Below are 16,608 nucleotides of genomic sequence, written 5' to 3' on the forward strand. Positions count from 1 at the left end.
TATTCATCCACAACCTGGATGAAGGGTCAGAGTGCACCCTCAGCAAGTTTACTGAAGATACTAAACTGGGAGGAGTGGCTGACACACCAGAAGGCTGTGCTGCCATTCAGCAAGACCTGGACAGGCTGGAGAGCTGGGCTGAGAGGAACATAATGAGGTTCAACAAGGGCAAGTGTAGGGTCCTGCACTTGGGGAGGAATAACCCCACGCACCAGTACAGGCTGGGGGTCGACCTGCCAGAGAGCAGCTTTATGGAGAAGGACCTGGGAGTTCTGGTGGACAGAAAGTTAACCATCAGCCAGCAATGTGCCCTTGTGGCCAAGAAGGCCAATGGCTTCCTGAGGTGCATTAAAAAGAGTGTGGCCAGCAGGTCGAGAGAGGTCATCCTCCCCCTCTACTCTGCCCTGGTGAGGCCACATCTGGAGTGTTGTGTCCAGCTCTGGGCCTCCCAGTTCAAGAGAGAAAGGGAACTACTGGAGAGAGTCCAGTGGAGGGCTACAGAGATGATTAGGGGGCTGGCGCATCTCTCCTCCAAGGAAAGGCTGAGAGACCTGGTGCTCTTTAGCCTGGAGAAGAGCAGACTGAGAAGGGACCTTATCAACACTTGTAAATATCTAAAGGGTGGGTGTCCAGAGGATGGGGCCAGGCTCTTTTCAGTGTTGCCCAGTGACAGGACAAGGGGCAACAGGCACAAACTGGAGCACAGGAAATTCTGCCTCAACATGAGGAAAAACTTCTTCACATTAAGAGTGACAGAGCACTGGAACAGGCTGCCCAGGGAGGTTGCGGAGTCTCCTTCCCTGGAGATATTCAAAATACACCTGAATGCTGTCCTGTGTGACCTGCTCTAGGTGAACGTACATTAGCAGGGGGGTTGGACTAGATCTCCAGAAGTCCCTTCCAACCCCTACCATTCTGTGATTCTGTGATTCTTTCACCATTGCCTCAGAAGCACATTCACTTGAAGAAAAGTCAGCCACAGAAATAATTTTGATTCTTCCACTGACAAAATTCATGATCAAAAGGCATACTTTTGAAGCACACTTGTCATTTCAAGGTTTGCCTTCTCAAGGCTACATCAATTATTTCTATTTAGAATTTTCTTCACAGAAAGAGGAAAAAAGGCTTCTCTACTTCCTTAATATAGAATCATAGAACAGTTTTGGTGGAAGAGACCTTCAAGATCATCAAGTCCAACCTTTGTCCTAGCTCTATCAACACCACTAAACCATGTCCCTAAGTACAACATCTACCTGTCTCTTAAACACCCCCAGGGACGGCAACTCCATCACCTCCCTGGGCAGCCTGACAATATACTAGTTTTCATTCACTATCAAGTTTCTTCAAGTGATATCAAATGACAAAAAAACCCCAACAACCCAACCCCAAACCCAGAAAAGGTTCTCAATCAGAAAAGGAAGATGTCCTGTTATGGCTATGCAGAGCATTTTCTCATAGAATTAAGGGGCTGGTTCTCTATTCCTTTTTCAACCACTTTAATACCTCAGTACAGCAAAGCACGTGCTTTGCTGGCTTGTTATGTGATTACGCCCACAATGAAAACGGAATAGATGCTTTCCTGAGCTGAATGCCCCACACCAGGAGCTTTTGCTTACAGGACCCTCACTGACTGCAATTGGGCCTCCCACATGCAGTTTGGTGGGACTGCTGATGCTGAATGCCACCTAAATATAGGAAACCACCTTTTCAAAGCCTGGCTGAGGAATTCTATTGATCTTTGACATGTTCTAGGTTTAAATTAGACCTTACCCATTTCTCCCCAGAAGAAAGGGTTGATTCCACCTGTTGTACAGTTGTACACCAACATGTTTTTTGGTCTGGAAAAGAGAAAGAAGTATTATTTTAAGATATGAAGGAAAGCACCAAAACTCTAAAGCTAACAGCCCAAGAAACAGTATCAGCTCATAAAAAAAAGTAAAAAAGAGGTAATTTGTCACAAATATGAAAATACAGTGTAAAACATGAAATTTTAATAATATTGTCAGATTCTGGAGACCATATGAAGTTAAAAGGGTTTAAGAAAAATCATCAATTTATCACTTATCAAAAATTACAAAAAAAAAAAAGGACAACATGCATACTGACAAGTTTCTGATTCTTTTTTAATAGTTTCTGTTAGTATACTGTAAATAATTGGCCCAAGTCAACCTCAGGGACACATTATGTATTTTACAATCATTTACTTAATGGATATGATTTGTGCTGCTTTTAAACTCCATTTGTTAGGGCAGTGATTAGGAATCAATCCATTTCAACAAAATGCTCATTTTAATACCAAATAAAATTTAGTTGTTATTTGGGCGTGGAACTAAACATAGATCATACCGGTTTTATTTCTTCCTTTGATATAAGGCAAGAATTAGTCACACAGCTTTTCTGATCTAAGCCTGCCTTGCCAAGGGTGCAAGTGATGCCATCAATATCACATTTTTCTTACTCTGCATTAGCATCTGGAGCCATCTGCCAAAATGCTAAAAGAGGTGAGATCTGGCCTTGAACAGGGGATACAATCTTGGCTGGAGGATATGGCATCTCAGTGCTCCTGGGGTGCCTGTGGTGCTCAGAGCCTCTCTCTGCTGGAGGAGGCTGCCTGTGAGGAACCCTTCTTTTCAAAACTCCTGTGACCAAAGATAGCAGGAAACAGAAACCCTAAACCTGGGATAGGAAATTTCACACAGTAATACTTGAAAACTGCAGTTGGATAATGCAGTTTTCACAGTGCTTTTTTAATAATGCTTTGAAGTCATGGCATTTGAATGTATATTATTATTATTATTAATCCCTAGCAGACTTCTAGGGATGGTTAGGACTAATAGACACGTGTCGAGCTCTGAATTCATGATCTCCTGTAACTCTGAATTACTAAGTAAAAGTCTGATAAGAGTGGTAAAGATAAAAATGCACAGTAGTGCCTCATGTGGGAAACTCTGCATTATGGAAATCAATATGGGAACTCACCGAGAACAAATCTGAAATATGTGCCCATATAGAAAACCCACCGAGTGCTGAGCCACACACACAGCCTGATGGAAATATGCACTGAAGTGGAAGCACAGACTTCCACTTGGTCCAGTGTGTCAGGCCCATTAAACACCAAACAAAGAATTTCTCCATTTTCCCTGTTCCCAATGAAGAGTTTCCTCCTGTTGATTTTTTTCCATTCTCTGACCTCCAGCTGAGTTGGTGACCTTGGTAGAGTGTAGAGCTTTGTGGAGCTTCTACGCTATGCAGTAAAGATTGGAATTCTCTGCTAAGATTTAGAATGTAATTTCCCTCAGTAATGTCACCTGCCCTGAAGGATACTCACTTTCTAATTAGATTATTTGGAAAAAAAAAAAAGAAATTAAACCATACATGCTATTCTTCATAATAAGCACCTAAACCCAAAACTCCCTCAGAGAAATTAAATTTACAGAAGGCTCAGGCTTTTGCTTTTTGTATACAGATTGCCTTGGGGTTGTGCCCTGCTAGACAAAGCTTTAAATCAAGTTCTGCAATTGCTCCTTTAGCTTAACAATTATTTGTGTAGGAACCAGATTAAAAGCATGTATCTTTTGCCAATGAAAAGTTAACAATTGGCATTTCTCCTACCATGACCAGAGCCAGGAAGTCTACCTGTGTGCTGATACTGCTCATCAGCATGTGTTCATCTCCTTTTCCAGCTTTACGGACAGGCTGTAGGCCTTTTCATCTGGAGGCTCTCAAGAGTGGGTGTGTATGTAAAGGGAAGCTGTATTTATTTTTCCCAGATCATGGTTCTTTGCCTGTTGCCAATGGAAAGGGATGAAACTATGAGAAAAATAAATCTGAAAAGCTGGTGAGCTTCCTTTCAAGATCCTTGTATTTCAGTTACTGTATGCAGCTCTTCTCCACCCTCAGCTCAGAGGGCTTACTCTGTCTTTCAAAGTGGAATATTTCTGCCTTTTTTTTTGCCTGGTATTGATTTCTCAGAGTTGCATAAACCTCCAGAATAATTCATCTGCTTTACTCTGTAGCACTTCCTACCTAATGATTAAAGGTCAGATCCAGAACTTCACAGGAAGACATCTAAAATCCTTAATGTCACTTATACATACCCTTCTCAACAATGTGAAGAATGAGATATTTTTAGATCATCTCCTCTATCATATGTTGTGCAGTGTTTTCCAAGGAAGAACAGTTTTCACCAAGAAAACTCTAGAAGCCACTTGAAAAGTGTCTTGATGTAGCTGCCTGAGAAAGAAGGCCCCAAAACAGCTGCTGAGAAGCTACAGTAAAGCTCTTGGCCTTCCGAAAAGTGACTTCTGAGACACAGACTCAGAAGTTTCATTGTACTGAGAAACAAGTCTCACCTGTAGCTTTAGAGATTTCCTAAATCTGAAGTCTCCCTTTATTGTTTCCACTACACTATTAGTCATTGCCAAACCAGGGAAGAAAACATGAACCAGAAAATGATTCAACAAGGCTCTTGCATAGGTTTTCAATTAGCTTCTGGTTCCCTTTAAAGCCCTGGTGCAGGCAGTAAATGCCTGAGTCCGGCAGAAACAGGAGTGCATTCCCACCTGTGCACAGCAGTGTACCACCCAGCTGCAAGGGTGAGGTTGATGGCGACGTCTACTGGAATCATATCTGCCACCGCTTCGTTGTTGGCGATGACGGTCCGCAGAATCCCTTTGCCTGCCTGTGGGACAAAGGAAAACAGTCACTAATGTAACGCCACCGTAAGATTTAATTGGCTGGGACTGAGGACAGACCGTCATGTTAGCACTTTTCAAGCCTGGCACCTGCTGCAGAAGATTATTTGACTTCTGTGAAAACAAACATGGAACTCACATGGATCCCACTGTTCTGCATTTTCAGAGGAAGTCTAAAACATGATGACATCTGTGTGGTGTATAACAAGAAAAGCTGTAACTCTTAGTTAACTCAATATGAAAGAAATGCCTTAGGAAAGAAATATATTTGAATTTATTGAAGTAAAATTCCCAGCGATACCTGAAGTTACTTTTTTGTAAATGACACATGCAGACAGAGGTCTGAGTGTCCCTCAAAGACAGTAGTAACTTTGGAAATGACACAGATAGGCTTTTTGAAAAGTCTACTCCCTTTTCTCTGGATAGATTCACACGCTTCTCTTTTCCAAAGCAGTGTCTGTTAAGCACAAAGACACAGTCAAGACATGGCCCCTGCCTTGATGAGCTCACTACCTAATAAAAGAAACTCAAGAAACAAATCAACAAACATACAAAGTATCCACAACCAAAGAGAAGAGGTAGGAAAGAACAGAAGGTTTTAATTTTGCTTTGGTTGGAACGGTGTTTGTCGGAAGATCAGGCTCCCCAAAATATATATATTTAACCTAAATGCTTATCAAGGGGTTTCCCCTTTGGAGGTTCCACAGGAGAGACATGGCAACAACACGGCAGACTGAATCAGAGAGGACAATTCATCAATATAGAAACATGGAGATTAAAGGGGTGAAGGAACTTCACCTTGTGTGTCAGGTATGAGGGCTGAACAAAGCAAATAGAAAAAAAGAAACTCCCAACAGCAGAGTCAAGGTTGCAATCAAGTTATCTAGCATGTGGGAAATAAAATGCAATGAATTTGAGTTTGATGCAGAAGCTGAGGACCCAATGAGAAAGCTGGGAGAATAAAAGCTAGTGAAGCAAGGAAGGAAAAAAGCTCTTATAATTTAGACTCATGTAAAACCAGAAGGAAGGACTGAGTGAAGGGGCAAGGCATATGCTCTACAGATCCATGAATATTTAAAAGTTAGGGCAAAAGAAATGTTACAGCATTTTTTTTTTCTTTTCTTCCAACCAGAGACTCCTATGTCATGATGAAATAGCTCTAGAGCTGTCAAAGATGAAGTTTTACTAGAGCAACTGCACGGGCAGTGCCTAGTTGTGCATCTGGGGAGAAGAGAGATGTGATCAAAAAGCATTTAAGACTTGATATTGACTTGTAAAGCACATGCCATTGTCTACCTGTCATTGTTGGATTTTAAGGGACACTGCATCCTCTGTTTGGGAGGTGTTTATCTGATTTTTTTTTTTTTGTTCTGTCTCTCTCACACTCCTTTCCTCTTCTATAATCAGATGGTTTTGTTACATTTCACGGCTTGCAAGTAATGGAATACCACTTATGACTGATTTAATTTTCATTAGCTAAGACTCCTGTGCAGTCTCATCTCATCCTTGGCGCAGCTGGCAGAGGGATCATAGACAGACAGACTCAGATACAGGCAACCATGTAAGCTTCCCCACATAAACCCATCCTCCTCAAATCCATGGCATGCAGTTAACCTCTGCTGCCCTAAGCTGAACCTCAGCTGAGCCACAGTTAGGCTTAGACATTAAAACCTTAACTTGCAATATCACTATGATTTTTTTTTTTTACTACTGTTTTTTTTTCAAGGGGATAAAAAAAAGCAAAAAAGAATCAAAGGAGGTAATCAAGCTCAGCTATGAAATCTCCACTGCTGTGAACACATGCCCACTAGAGACCACTGTGACCAACTATCATGTTTTCACAGGTACACTAAAGACCTTTTTGAGGTCTTCAAAACTAGGAAGTTTGATGGACGTGCTGCAAACATGCCTGTATTCAGAGCAGCATGTGATGGTCATATACACATGGATGAATTAGAGATTTCGTATATTGTGTATCTAATAAAGACTTCAGCTTTTAGTGTTTTAAGTTACTTTTTACATTGGAAATGGTTTGGTACTTCTTTATCAGGTATGGCTTGATTTTTATTTATAGTTACTGACTTTTTTCCTCTTTAGTGAAATAGAAGCTACTGTAGTTGAAGCCTCCAAAATCATCTCCCAGTCTGAGTCTGATGTTTCTGACAGCCTCGCAGCTGAAGCGCTTTGGGGCCTGTCACTGTCCAGAACATGAATTAAACCACAGTTCTGCCCTACAGCTTAACTGCCTTGCAGGGAAGAAGGTCTTTACATGTAATACAGAACTGAGACAAAATGCCTCAATTACAGTCCAGTGGAAATGTAATTGAGTTCATTTTATTTTTCAATCAACAAAGTGTCTCCCCACAGCAGCTGGAGCAACTGTAGGCGACAGAAACATAATTGGACTATCAAGAACAACTTGAACTCCCATATTTCATGAATATTTAAAAGAAATATATCTATTTGTGGAACGAAATCATTAGACTCAAATATTGTAGAGATGACTGAGAAGAAAACAAAACAAAACCAAAACAACTTCACAAGGTTTGGAGTTCAGGTTCTGGCCAGATGATCCCAAAGATCATCTGAACCAAATCTGAATCTGTGGGTTGTTCTCCATATAGGATGAGTTTGGGTTAGAAGTAGTAAACTAATATTTCAGTCTGGGGGAGACTTAAAAAAAAATATACAAACAGCAAAACACTTCCCTTTTGCTTTTTCCATCCTTAATTAAGGCTAATAAAGCTACTTGGCTAATAAATACACTTTGAAATACAGTTGGCCAAGACAGCTGGCTGTAATCACACACCTTCCAGGTAATCACACTAAAGCATAATTCACATGCTCAAAGGTTAATTTTCAAACTACCAAACATGATTTACCAATTCACCATATCCAAGCACATTAGTTCAAAACATGTATTTATTCCCCCCTGCCCAGAATATCAAAAGACTCTTGGGCTCCCTAATAATAAATACCTTTCACCTCCAGAAAACTAGCACCAGTCCAACTAAGTTCAGTAGCAACTGGAGATGGTACAAGGCAAATACTGTCCATCAGCACCAGCAATCCCACCATCGCTTCTCCACATTGTGGAGTCTCTGCTCCTGATTGATGCCAGCCAACGCGGCTGACTGTGGGGCCCAAGAGCCATTGGACATGGATAACAACCTGATCTCTGCACCCTGCACCTATTGTCATTGCTCTTTGTCTTTTTCCTGGTTAAGTCTTGATATAGTTACATATCAAATCGTCATACTTTATCACTTCAGAGCTCAGTGCAGACGACACCAATTTCATTTAATTCCTCTATTGAAGAGCCTTAGAGCTTCAATTCTGAACAAAAAAAAATACCATCTCTATTTCAAAACTATTTCACTACAAGTCAAAGCATTATATAAAAAGGGGAGGGAAGTTATTTACTACAGCGACCCTAGAATATAAAAATCTTTACTTTCCATAGAGGTAATTTGGAGATAAAGATACAAGCTGGCATCTGTGTGCAAAACCTGGCCTGAGTGAAACCACCATTAGGTTTGATGTTGCATTCAGTAAGGCTAGACATTTTTTGCTTTGAAGAACAGAAAATATTAGTTACTGGCTGTCCTAGGTTACAGTGTAAAATGTGCCAAAAGGAAAAAAAAGTATTCTATTACCATCTTCAGGAGCTGTTGAGACCAGGCGGGGCGGTGCTCCCTGCCTCCCCCCTCTGGACTATCTCCTGTTACTGGGCACAACAATGCCTTATCGCCTGACCCATCGGTAACTCGCTCCTGGACTATCTCCTGTTAATGGCCCATCAAGGAACTGCCTCACGACTCCCCATCCCATTGTGAGATGCTCCGCCCGGGGGGAAGGAGCCAAGCAGTCCATGCCAAATAAAAACGGAGATTTCGAACACCCTAGCAGCCTTCTTCCACTGGATTCCCAGGGGAGTTTTTCCCCCCACTGGAGTTCCAGAGGACAAGAGCTACCTACCTACCACTGGACCTTCGGAGGAAGACCAGACTCTTTTACCTGATCGCTGCTTCAACAGAACTACATCCATCACTTCAGGAGGACTGCAGCCAGCATCTTATCGGACTGCTACTGCCACCCTAACAGGGTGTCAGGTTGTATTTCTGACTCTGTCAGTGTAAACCAGTGGGTTGTTTGTTTTTCCCTGCCTTGTGTTATATATATATATATATTAGTAAAGAACTGTTATCCCTGTTCCCCATATCTTTGCCTGAAGGCCCGTTAATTTCAAAATTATAATAATTTGGAGGGAAGGGGTTTGCACTTTCCATTTCAAGGGAGGCTCCTGCCTTCCTCCGCAGACACCTGTCTTTCAAACCAAGACACTGGCATGAGTGGATAAGCATATAAAATATATGCAAGCTCTAGTGTAAGTTCCTAAAGCGAACACTATTAAAAAAAAGGACTGATATATGGGCAAAATTTCCAAATACTTAACCATTAGGTGTTTTACTTTACAGGTTAAAGAAAAAAGGAGGAAGGAGTAGAAAAAAAAAGCTTTTTAAATGACAAAAGATTTGATTATCATGTTTTTATATGGCTGAAAGCATATGAATTTGGCCTGTGTTTCATAACGTACTGACATAATATACATATGACAGCTAGCTGCTGTGATTTGTTACTTAGGTAATTCATTTGTGGGGAATAAAGAGCAATGCAATGGAACTGTTTTGAATAACACCTTTTTTGTAAACAATTCTGGACATTTTTTTTGTGACAGACATCTTTAATGCTCAAAAGTATCAAAAAAAAGTCAAAACTCACAGATACCATTAAAAAAAGTTAGAACCTGTCACACAAAAATGTAAGGACTGGATCTGCAAATTAAGGAACTGCAAAATTTTGTTTATCAAGATAATGACAAGATGTCATGAAGGAACACAGAAAACAGTACAAGATGCTGGGATTAGAGCAGAGAGTCAGTACAAGCTTTATGAACAGTTAGCAATGAGTAAAAGGCTGATAATTATTTTAAGGAAACTGTGACATGAATAGGAGCTAATAGCACTTTGTGAACACAAATGATGCGTTTGGGGGCTTTTGAATGTCTCTGAAATGTGTTACTGGGGTTTCATATGAAAGCAGTAGCTGGGATAGACCCACTAATTTCATTGGTCCTGTGGATTCCAGAAGTAACTGTAACAGTTTCTATTTATGTTCCACTTCAGGTATAAATGAGCTTTTTTAACAAGATGATATTTGGATTTTATTCTGCTTTCCTATGATTGCTGTCTAGTAATCCTTTTACACACTGCATCAGGCTGATTATAATATAGTTTTTTACGAAGTAATCAAGTTGGACAAATTATACTGCCCATAGCTCTACAGCATTATGCATTGATAAATAGACCTTAAGGCAGCGTTTTTAGTTCAGAAAAAAAACATAAGCCAAGAGAAAAAGGTATGCAACTTTACTGTTTTCATATGTTAAATTGTAATGATTGTTTTCATATTACAGGGAATATTTTCATCAAGTTATTAATTATTTATCTTATGGGTTTGTTCCTCGCCATTTTGCACAGTAGTTATGTACACCAGTGTTAGGCAAGAATATAGCAAATTATACATGTGACTGGCAGAGTCTGAATTGATAGTTATGCACATTATTTAGGTGTACTCTGCACATGGAGAAATCCTGTATAAAGCAATGGCAAGTGAGACTCAGAATCTTTGTTACTGTGGAGTGGCCACAAACTATAGCATTGGAATTAGCAACAATACATACAAAGATAAATGAAAGGATAAATAATGCTGCCTTGAATTGATGGTATGGTAATCTGGCCTGGAAAATTAAGTTCTGTTATAAGAGTCAAGTTTTGACATGTATGAATTACTCTAGTTTCAAGGATGCATCTTTTGCCCTTTCTTTGAAAATTTGGCCAAATTTGTCCAAAACTTTAGGTTTTTTAGCGTTTTTAGAAACTGCAATTCATGTTTAGGGAACCAGCAACATGAATACTCTTTCAATGCGCTTTTTTGAGCACAGCATAAACAGACAGTCTTCTGGGTCCTACAGGTACATAGATATATGGCAAGTGTGTGACATCTTTCTACTAGATTCAGAAAACTACTATGATCCTTTTTTACACATAGTTTTTAAGTGGGGCTGTAGAGTAACTTTAGAGTTGCTATTTTAGTAACTCAAACTCCACTTTAAGGGGAGCTTAAACAGTAACTAGACATACCGCAATAAATATTCCACTTGTCCCGTTGAAGCTGTCAATCCAACCCTGCAAAAAAGAAGAATGATTACCATTTCTTTCAGTGACAAGTTGCTTACACAGGCTTCGAAATGGTGAAAGGGCTATAATGCTGTGGTGTAAACAAAGAAGCAAGAAGACACCAGTTAAGATGGATGCCAACCTATCTGGGACAGCTGCCGGGAAGCTAACCAGTACGACATACCTAATTGATTTTAAATAGGGGATGCAGTGTATGATACCTCATTCTGTCTGCAATTTACCCATCAACAACATAATCTAATTTTGTTTTTAGAAACCACTTCTTTCCTGTAACAACTTGGTTACAGGAATAAACTCTAGCTTTAAACACTACAGTGTCTCAGTGCTGTCACACTTGCTGAAAACAGTCAGTGTGTTATATACCCTCCAACATACAACATGCAGATGTCACTCAGACTGATTTGGTTACTCCAGCTAATTTCTAAGGCAAGGAAGAAAAAAAAAAAAACAACAAAAAAACACTCCACTTCTGAATCCCATCCTACTTCAGGTCAGGGAAACAGCCACTTGTGGGAGCTGGAGTTAAGAGCAGTGATGAGCTGTCTCACCTGAAACAGGTTATGACACCTAACAGAGTTTGGTCTGTCTTTCCAAGATGGGGAGTTTGGCCCAGAGCTTCAGCTGTATCTCAGCCATCTTTAGTACACTTCGAGCTGCATGAAAACCAAACGTGACTTTATGATGCCTTTACAATTTGGCTGCAAGGTTAGGTCACATTATTCCTACCAGTATATTTAGCTTAGTGAATTATTTCAGTCCAACAGTATATTTGCATTTAATTACTGTGTGGCTGACATTTGTATCTGCAACAGGCCCATACAAGTGTGAATCCAGTCAATCCAACAACTACCAACATCAGAGATACCAGGTAACTGCACATGACGATATCAAATGCTTTCAAGGAGCATATGAAGTCTAGGGTGCTCATCAGAACCTCATTAATAGGTTGACTAGACCATGGAAAGACTTGAACCAGAATGCATCAGGACTACAGCTGACCCTCAGATCTCGCATATCACCAGCTAGTACAGAAATTCTCCTGTGTGTCTGTCTGGGCGCCATCCTCTGCGTGTAAGACTCGTCAGCTGCAAGTCCAGCATTTTGCACCGTTATTATCCTAGCTCTCGTTATCATTGCTTAAATGTGTTCTTTTCACTTGGAGACAAAGAATCTTTCCTGAAGATGCTGAAGAAGGCTTGCCGTTCTACTCCAGCACAGGTCCTCCACCTCTTCCACATGCTTTCCTATGAACTGGAGTACCTGTTTCTCAAGCGGACACTACCACAAGTAATGAGAGATTCCTGACAGTACTGCAGCTACAGCCGTATCAAAGGGCTCTCGGCAGGGAATTGCTATGTATTCATGCTTACTGGGAAAGGCTCATGCCAGCTAGCTCCCACGATGGATGGCCTGATGATAGCAATGTTCAAGTTTCCTTTTTCTTGCTGAATCAGGTATTCTGACAAGGCTTTGGTGTAGGTGTAAGTGTTGGGCCAGTCCCCAAGCAGCTTAGGTGTGATGTCTTGTATGATAGATTCATCCAACCACCTACAGGAAACAAGGAGAATGTCATTATCTGCCATGCAAAGAGAGAAAAGACTGAGGCAAAAAAGACCAATGAGACAGGAATCCTCACCTGAAACAAAGGATAAGCAAGTCAAAGCCATTTAAGACAAAGCAAGGAACAACTCGTTTAGATTTAGAACAGTTCTGTGGGAGAAAAGTTACTTTTGTCTTCAAAGTGCAAAATAACCCTGGTGAGCTTCATGCTGGATATCAAGCTCAACCTCAGGTATCTATACAGTCTCATTTTAAAGCAATTTCTTGTATGCTTTATGCTTCACTGCAGTCTGTAATGTAAAAATAGCCATTGTCTACAGATCGATGGAGATTTCCAACCTAGCACTGTCACTGGGTAGCGCTCATCCTTACCCAACGCAGTCACTATATACTCCCAAGTACATGCCAGGAGGTTCTTGGTAACCTTGAGTTTCCGAGTCAATTAGCATTAAAAAGGTCTCAAAAGCTAGACCAACATAGTACAGGGATATTATGCCAGTAGCACTGCTTACAATGTTAGGTGCTCCTCCTACATTTTGGAAGAAGCCCAGAAAAACCCTTCCCGGTTTCCACAGGCTAGATCACATAGAAAATTAGGAAACTATCAATGCTAGCTGCTTAAAAAAACAACCCTGAACAAACAAACAAAAATCCCTCCAAGTATTTTTTTTAAGATATTCAAGTATCTAATCCATCAGAAGTAGTTATGCATATACCTTTTGAAAAGTGGCCCTTACCACTGCAGTGCTGCAGTGCAGGCCTAAGGCTCAAAGGCTCTTCCCTGGCACACCATCGAGGCTCCACTGGTCCTGCCAGCGTTTGGGTCTAAAGGACAGGAACTGGCTGTACTTCTAGAGCCCTTGCACACCTGCCAATCTCCAACAGGCTTTCAGCAGTCTGGTGTTACTCTACAGAATCAAAGATTAACTCCTATAATCCAATTTGTAATTAAGTCTTATAGTTCAGACTGAACACGTGCATTCTTCCCAGGGCATTGCAAGGATACCATTTCCTACAGATCCTTGCTTCACCCCTCCTTATCTTGAATTTCAGAAACTAGTGGAGGTCAAGGGGAGAGTAATAAGGTGGAGACTGTCACACCTGAAGAACTGATCATGTCAACTTAAAAGTGCAAACACCTGATGTCTCAGACGGTAAGCTGCTTTTCAGATGGCTCTCACTAGACCCAGATGGAAATATTACAAGAATTACAGTTGCATGAGGAATTCACTGAAACTGCCAAACGATTTGCTGGGAAGGGTTGAAATCAGTGAATCAATTCTGGAATGAGTTAAAAAGAATCTGACAGATTTTAGTATATAGAAACTATTTTTTTTTTAAATAAAAATTTGATGAGGTCACAAATACTTTTCTTTGCAACCCTAGTCCATGCTTCAGAAACAAGGCAGAAAAGTAGTTTAAGCATAAAATATGAAGTTGAACTATGCAGAGGCTATAAGTAGCATACAATATTGACTTAATTTATGAAGCTTGTTTAGGCAGCCATTGAACACAGCCTCCTCAGGGTCTCAGCTAAATTACCATTGTTTGAACTTGTCGAGTGATTAATTACCAGCCTATGAAAAGGAGATGTCTATTTCTGTGCAGCCCGGAGGAAGACTAAGTTCATTTGGGAACTCAGACTAAGCTGCACACAAGTCTTTTTTCCTTTCTTTTTTTTTTTCTTTTCTTTAAATAATAGGGGCTTACAGGTTAGCATTCTCACAAAGCAAAGACAGGTGTAGAAGGACAAGGTGAAGCAATTTCCCCTTATGCTTATCCTTTCAAACAGACCTCTGCATCACTTTAAGTGGTCATCAAGAGGACCACACTCCTGCCTGTCTCAAGGGTACCATCCTACCAGGTGATTTGATCTACCAGCATTACCAGTACAGGAGCGCTGAGCTGACACTTCAGCAAGGCAAACTGTTCCTACTCCTCTGTGACCTACTTTAAAGATTCTGAATTACTAAATCACAAAGCTACTGCTTTCGCTCACTGCTGCAACTGCCCTGTAGAAACAAGAGATGCAAATTAAACAATTAGTAACCTCTTCTTTCACCACATATATGCACCTAATTACTCTGCTATAGGAAAACATAACTTTCTGTGTTAATCACTTTGCATTAAGACAACAGTGTCTTGTAAGTGACAACGGATTTATATTTTGTGCAGTAATGAAAACAGTTTTGCTTCAGCCCACACTTCACTGTGCGCTTTGTTCCTTACCTCAGCACACCCTTCAAAGCTGATTTCCCTCAGCTTTAGCTTAAGGCAAACCTTGCTTGATGTGGCAGATTATATGTTTCCTCTATTGGCCTGGCAGCACTTAGAAGTGTGACTCTGGTTTACATAGATTAAGCCTAAGGCTTTACTTGCAGGTTAAATATCGAAATAGTGGAAAGCAGAGATATAATAGGAGGATAAGAACAGAGAAAGATTTCAACTGAACAAAGAATTGTACGTATATATCAAGTGCATGGCCAAAAGCATCTTTAAATGTGTCTCTTACTGCATCCCATTATGTGATCTTGCCTCTTAATGCAGTTGCAGAAGAGCACTTTAAGATAAGGGTTGTTTGTGAAAGGAAGCTTTCACAGCTGGCTGATGCAAAACATGACCAGCATTTCTTCCCTCTTTCTAAAGGAGTTCATATTTCCTTGCCTGCTTTTTTTCCTCCCTTCCTTTTTGAAGGTAACGCTCTGATATCTGTTCATCTCCTTTCTCTGAAACCTTCCGCACTGAGATATCCGCATATTATTTCTTCCACTTCCATGGTAAATAATAAAAGGTGCATCTCTCCCATTTCCGTCCAACCCTGCTCTGTGTTCTCTCTCTCCCTCCAAATAATCCCCTGCCCTTCACAGTCTCCCAGAGTTTTCTCTCTCCCATTCTGCCTATGTCATGTCATCCCAACATCCCAGGAACTTTCCCCATCCTGCTCTTTCACACACTCTGCAGCCCCATGCATCTCTTTCGTATCTTGCCTTTGATTTGCAGAACACCTTCCAAACCAATGACCCTGGAGACAGTGATTTTCAACAAGGCCCAGCAGATTTCAGTGCCTTTGAAAGCAGCGGTTGTCTTTGCTGTAAGCATTGTAATGCTACTTGCAAACACTGTAAAGAAACAGATGCCATCCTAGCTGAGGCCACACTGTGACTTCTATCTCACTAAAAGTACTGGAAGGTGGTGAACTTCTGGAGTGCATGACAGGAAAAAACAGTAAAACAAATTGAATAATCTAGTAAAAAAGCAAGAAAATCCATCTCTAATTATGTGGCTAAGAAAAAGCAGCCAAACACACTAATAAGACAAACATATCAAAGAATATATCTGAAGGCCCATCCTCTGTCACTCAACCTTTCTATCAAACATCATCCTCTCTGCTGCAATTACAAACTATGATAAATGAAGTCTTAGCGTCTTATTTGAAGCAGTTGAAGTAGCAACCTCTGGGGTAGCCAGGCACTTCTGCACGTTTCTGATTAGAATTCAGTCCTTTGCTGCAGTCTTTTTTATCTGAGCCATCAACTCTAATTGTTTCCAAAGTCGCAAGTGATGGTAAGCTTTTTGGGGCAGTGAAATGTAATACTGATAGTAATGAACTCCAAAGGACATTGTAAAACTGAGTCAGTGGGCAAAAACGTGGCAGATTAGCTTCGCTGTAAATAAAGGTAAGGTAATGCATTTATTCAATATATTAATCAATGACTTGGATGAAGGGACCCTCAGCAAGTTGGGAGGAGTGGCTGACACACCAGAAGGCTGTGCTGCCATTCAGCAAGACCGGGACAGGCTGGAGAGCTGGGCAGAGAGGACTCTAATGAGGTTCAACAAGGGCAAGTGTAGGGTCCTGCACTTGGGGAGGAATAACCCCACGCACCAGTACAGGCTGGGGATCGACCTGCCAGAGAGCAGCTTTATGGAGAAGGACCTGGGAGTTCCGGTGGACAGAAAGTTAACCATCAGCCAGCAATGTGCCCTTGTGGCCAAGAAGGCCAATGGCTTCCTGGGGTGCATTAAGAAGAGTGTGGCCAGCAGGTCGAGGGAGGTTATTCTCCCCCTCTACTCTGCCCTGGTGAGGCCACATC

The 16,608-nt window shown here is 41.0% G+C and overlaps 1 protein-coding gene across 10 annotated transcripts in view; it reads right to left on the minus strand.

The window, feature by feature from the left end:
• The window catches only part of FAR2 (fatty acyl-CoA reductase 2), an 80,697-nt gene that overhangs the window by 14,431 nt on the left and 49,658 nt on the right, over window positions 1-16,608 (minus strand). For 3 of the 10 annotated variants that reach the window (XM_086465807.1, XM_086465855.1, XM_086465827.1), the window contains 4 exons: window positions 12,325-12,502; window positions 10,898-10,942; window positions 4,563-4,681; window positions 1,771-1,838 (listed from right to left, as the gene is read on the minus strand). The exons of 1 other annotated variant lie outside the window; for it this stretch is intronic. In XM_086465807.1, coding sequence (XP_086321933.1) covers window positions 1,771-1,838; window positions 4,563-4,681; window positions 10,898-10,942; window positions 12,325-12,502 — 410 coding nt within the window. Of the gene's footprint in view, window positions 1-1,765; window positions 1,847-4,561; window positions 4,682-10,897; window positions 10,943-12,324; window positions 12,503-16,608 lie in introns of all 10 variants that reach the window. 6 more of the 10 variants (XM_086465833.1, XM_086465815.1, XM_086465822.1 and 3 more) reach the window with 6 other exon arrangements.

This window comes from Leptosomus discolor, chromosome 1 (assembly GCF_034619465.1).
Source record: "Leptosomus discolor isolate bLepDis1 chromosome 1, bLepDis1.hap2, whole genome shotgun sequence".
In the NCBI taxonomy this organism is placed as follows: domain Eukaryota; kingdom Metazoa; phylum Chordata; class Aves; order Leptosomiformes; family Leptosomidae; genus Leptosomus; species Leptosomus discolor.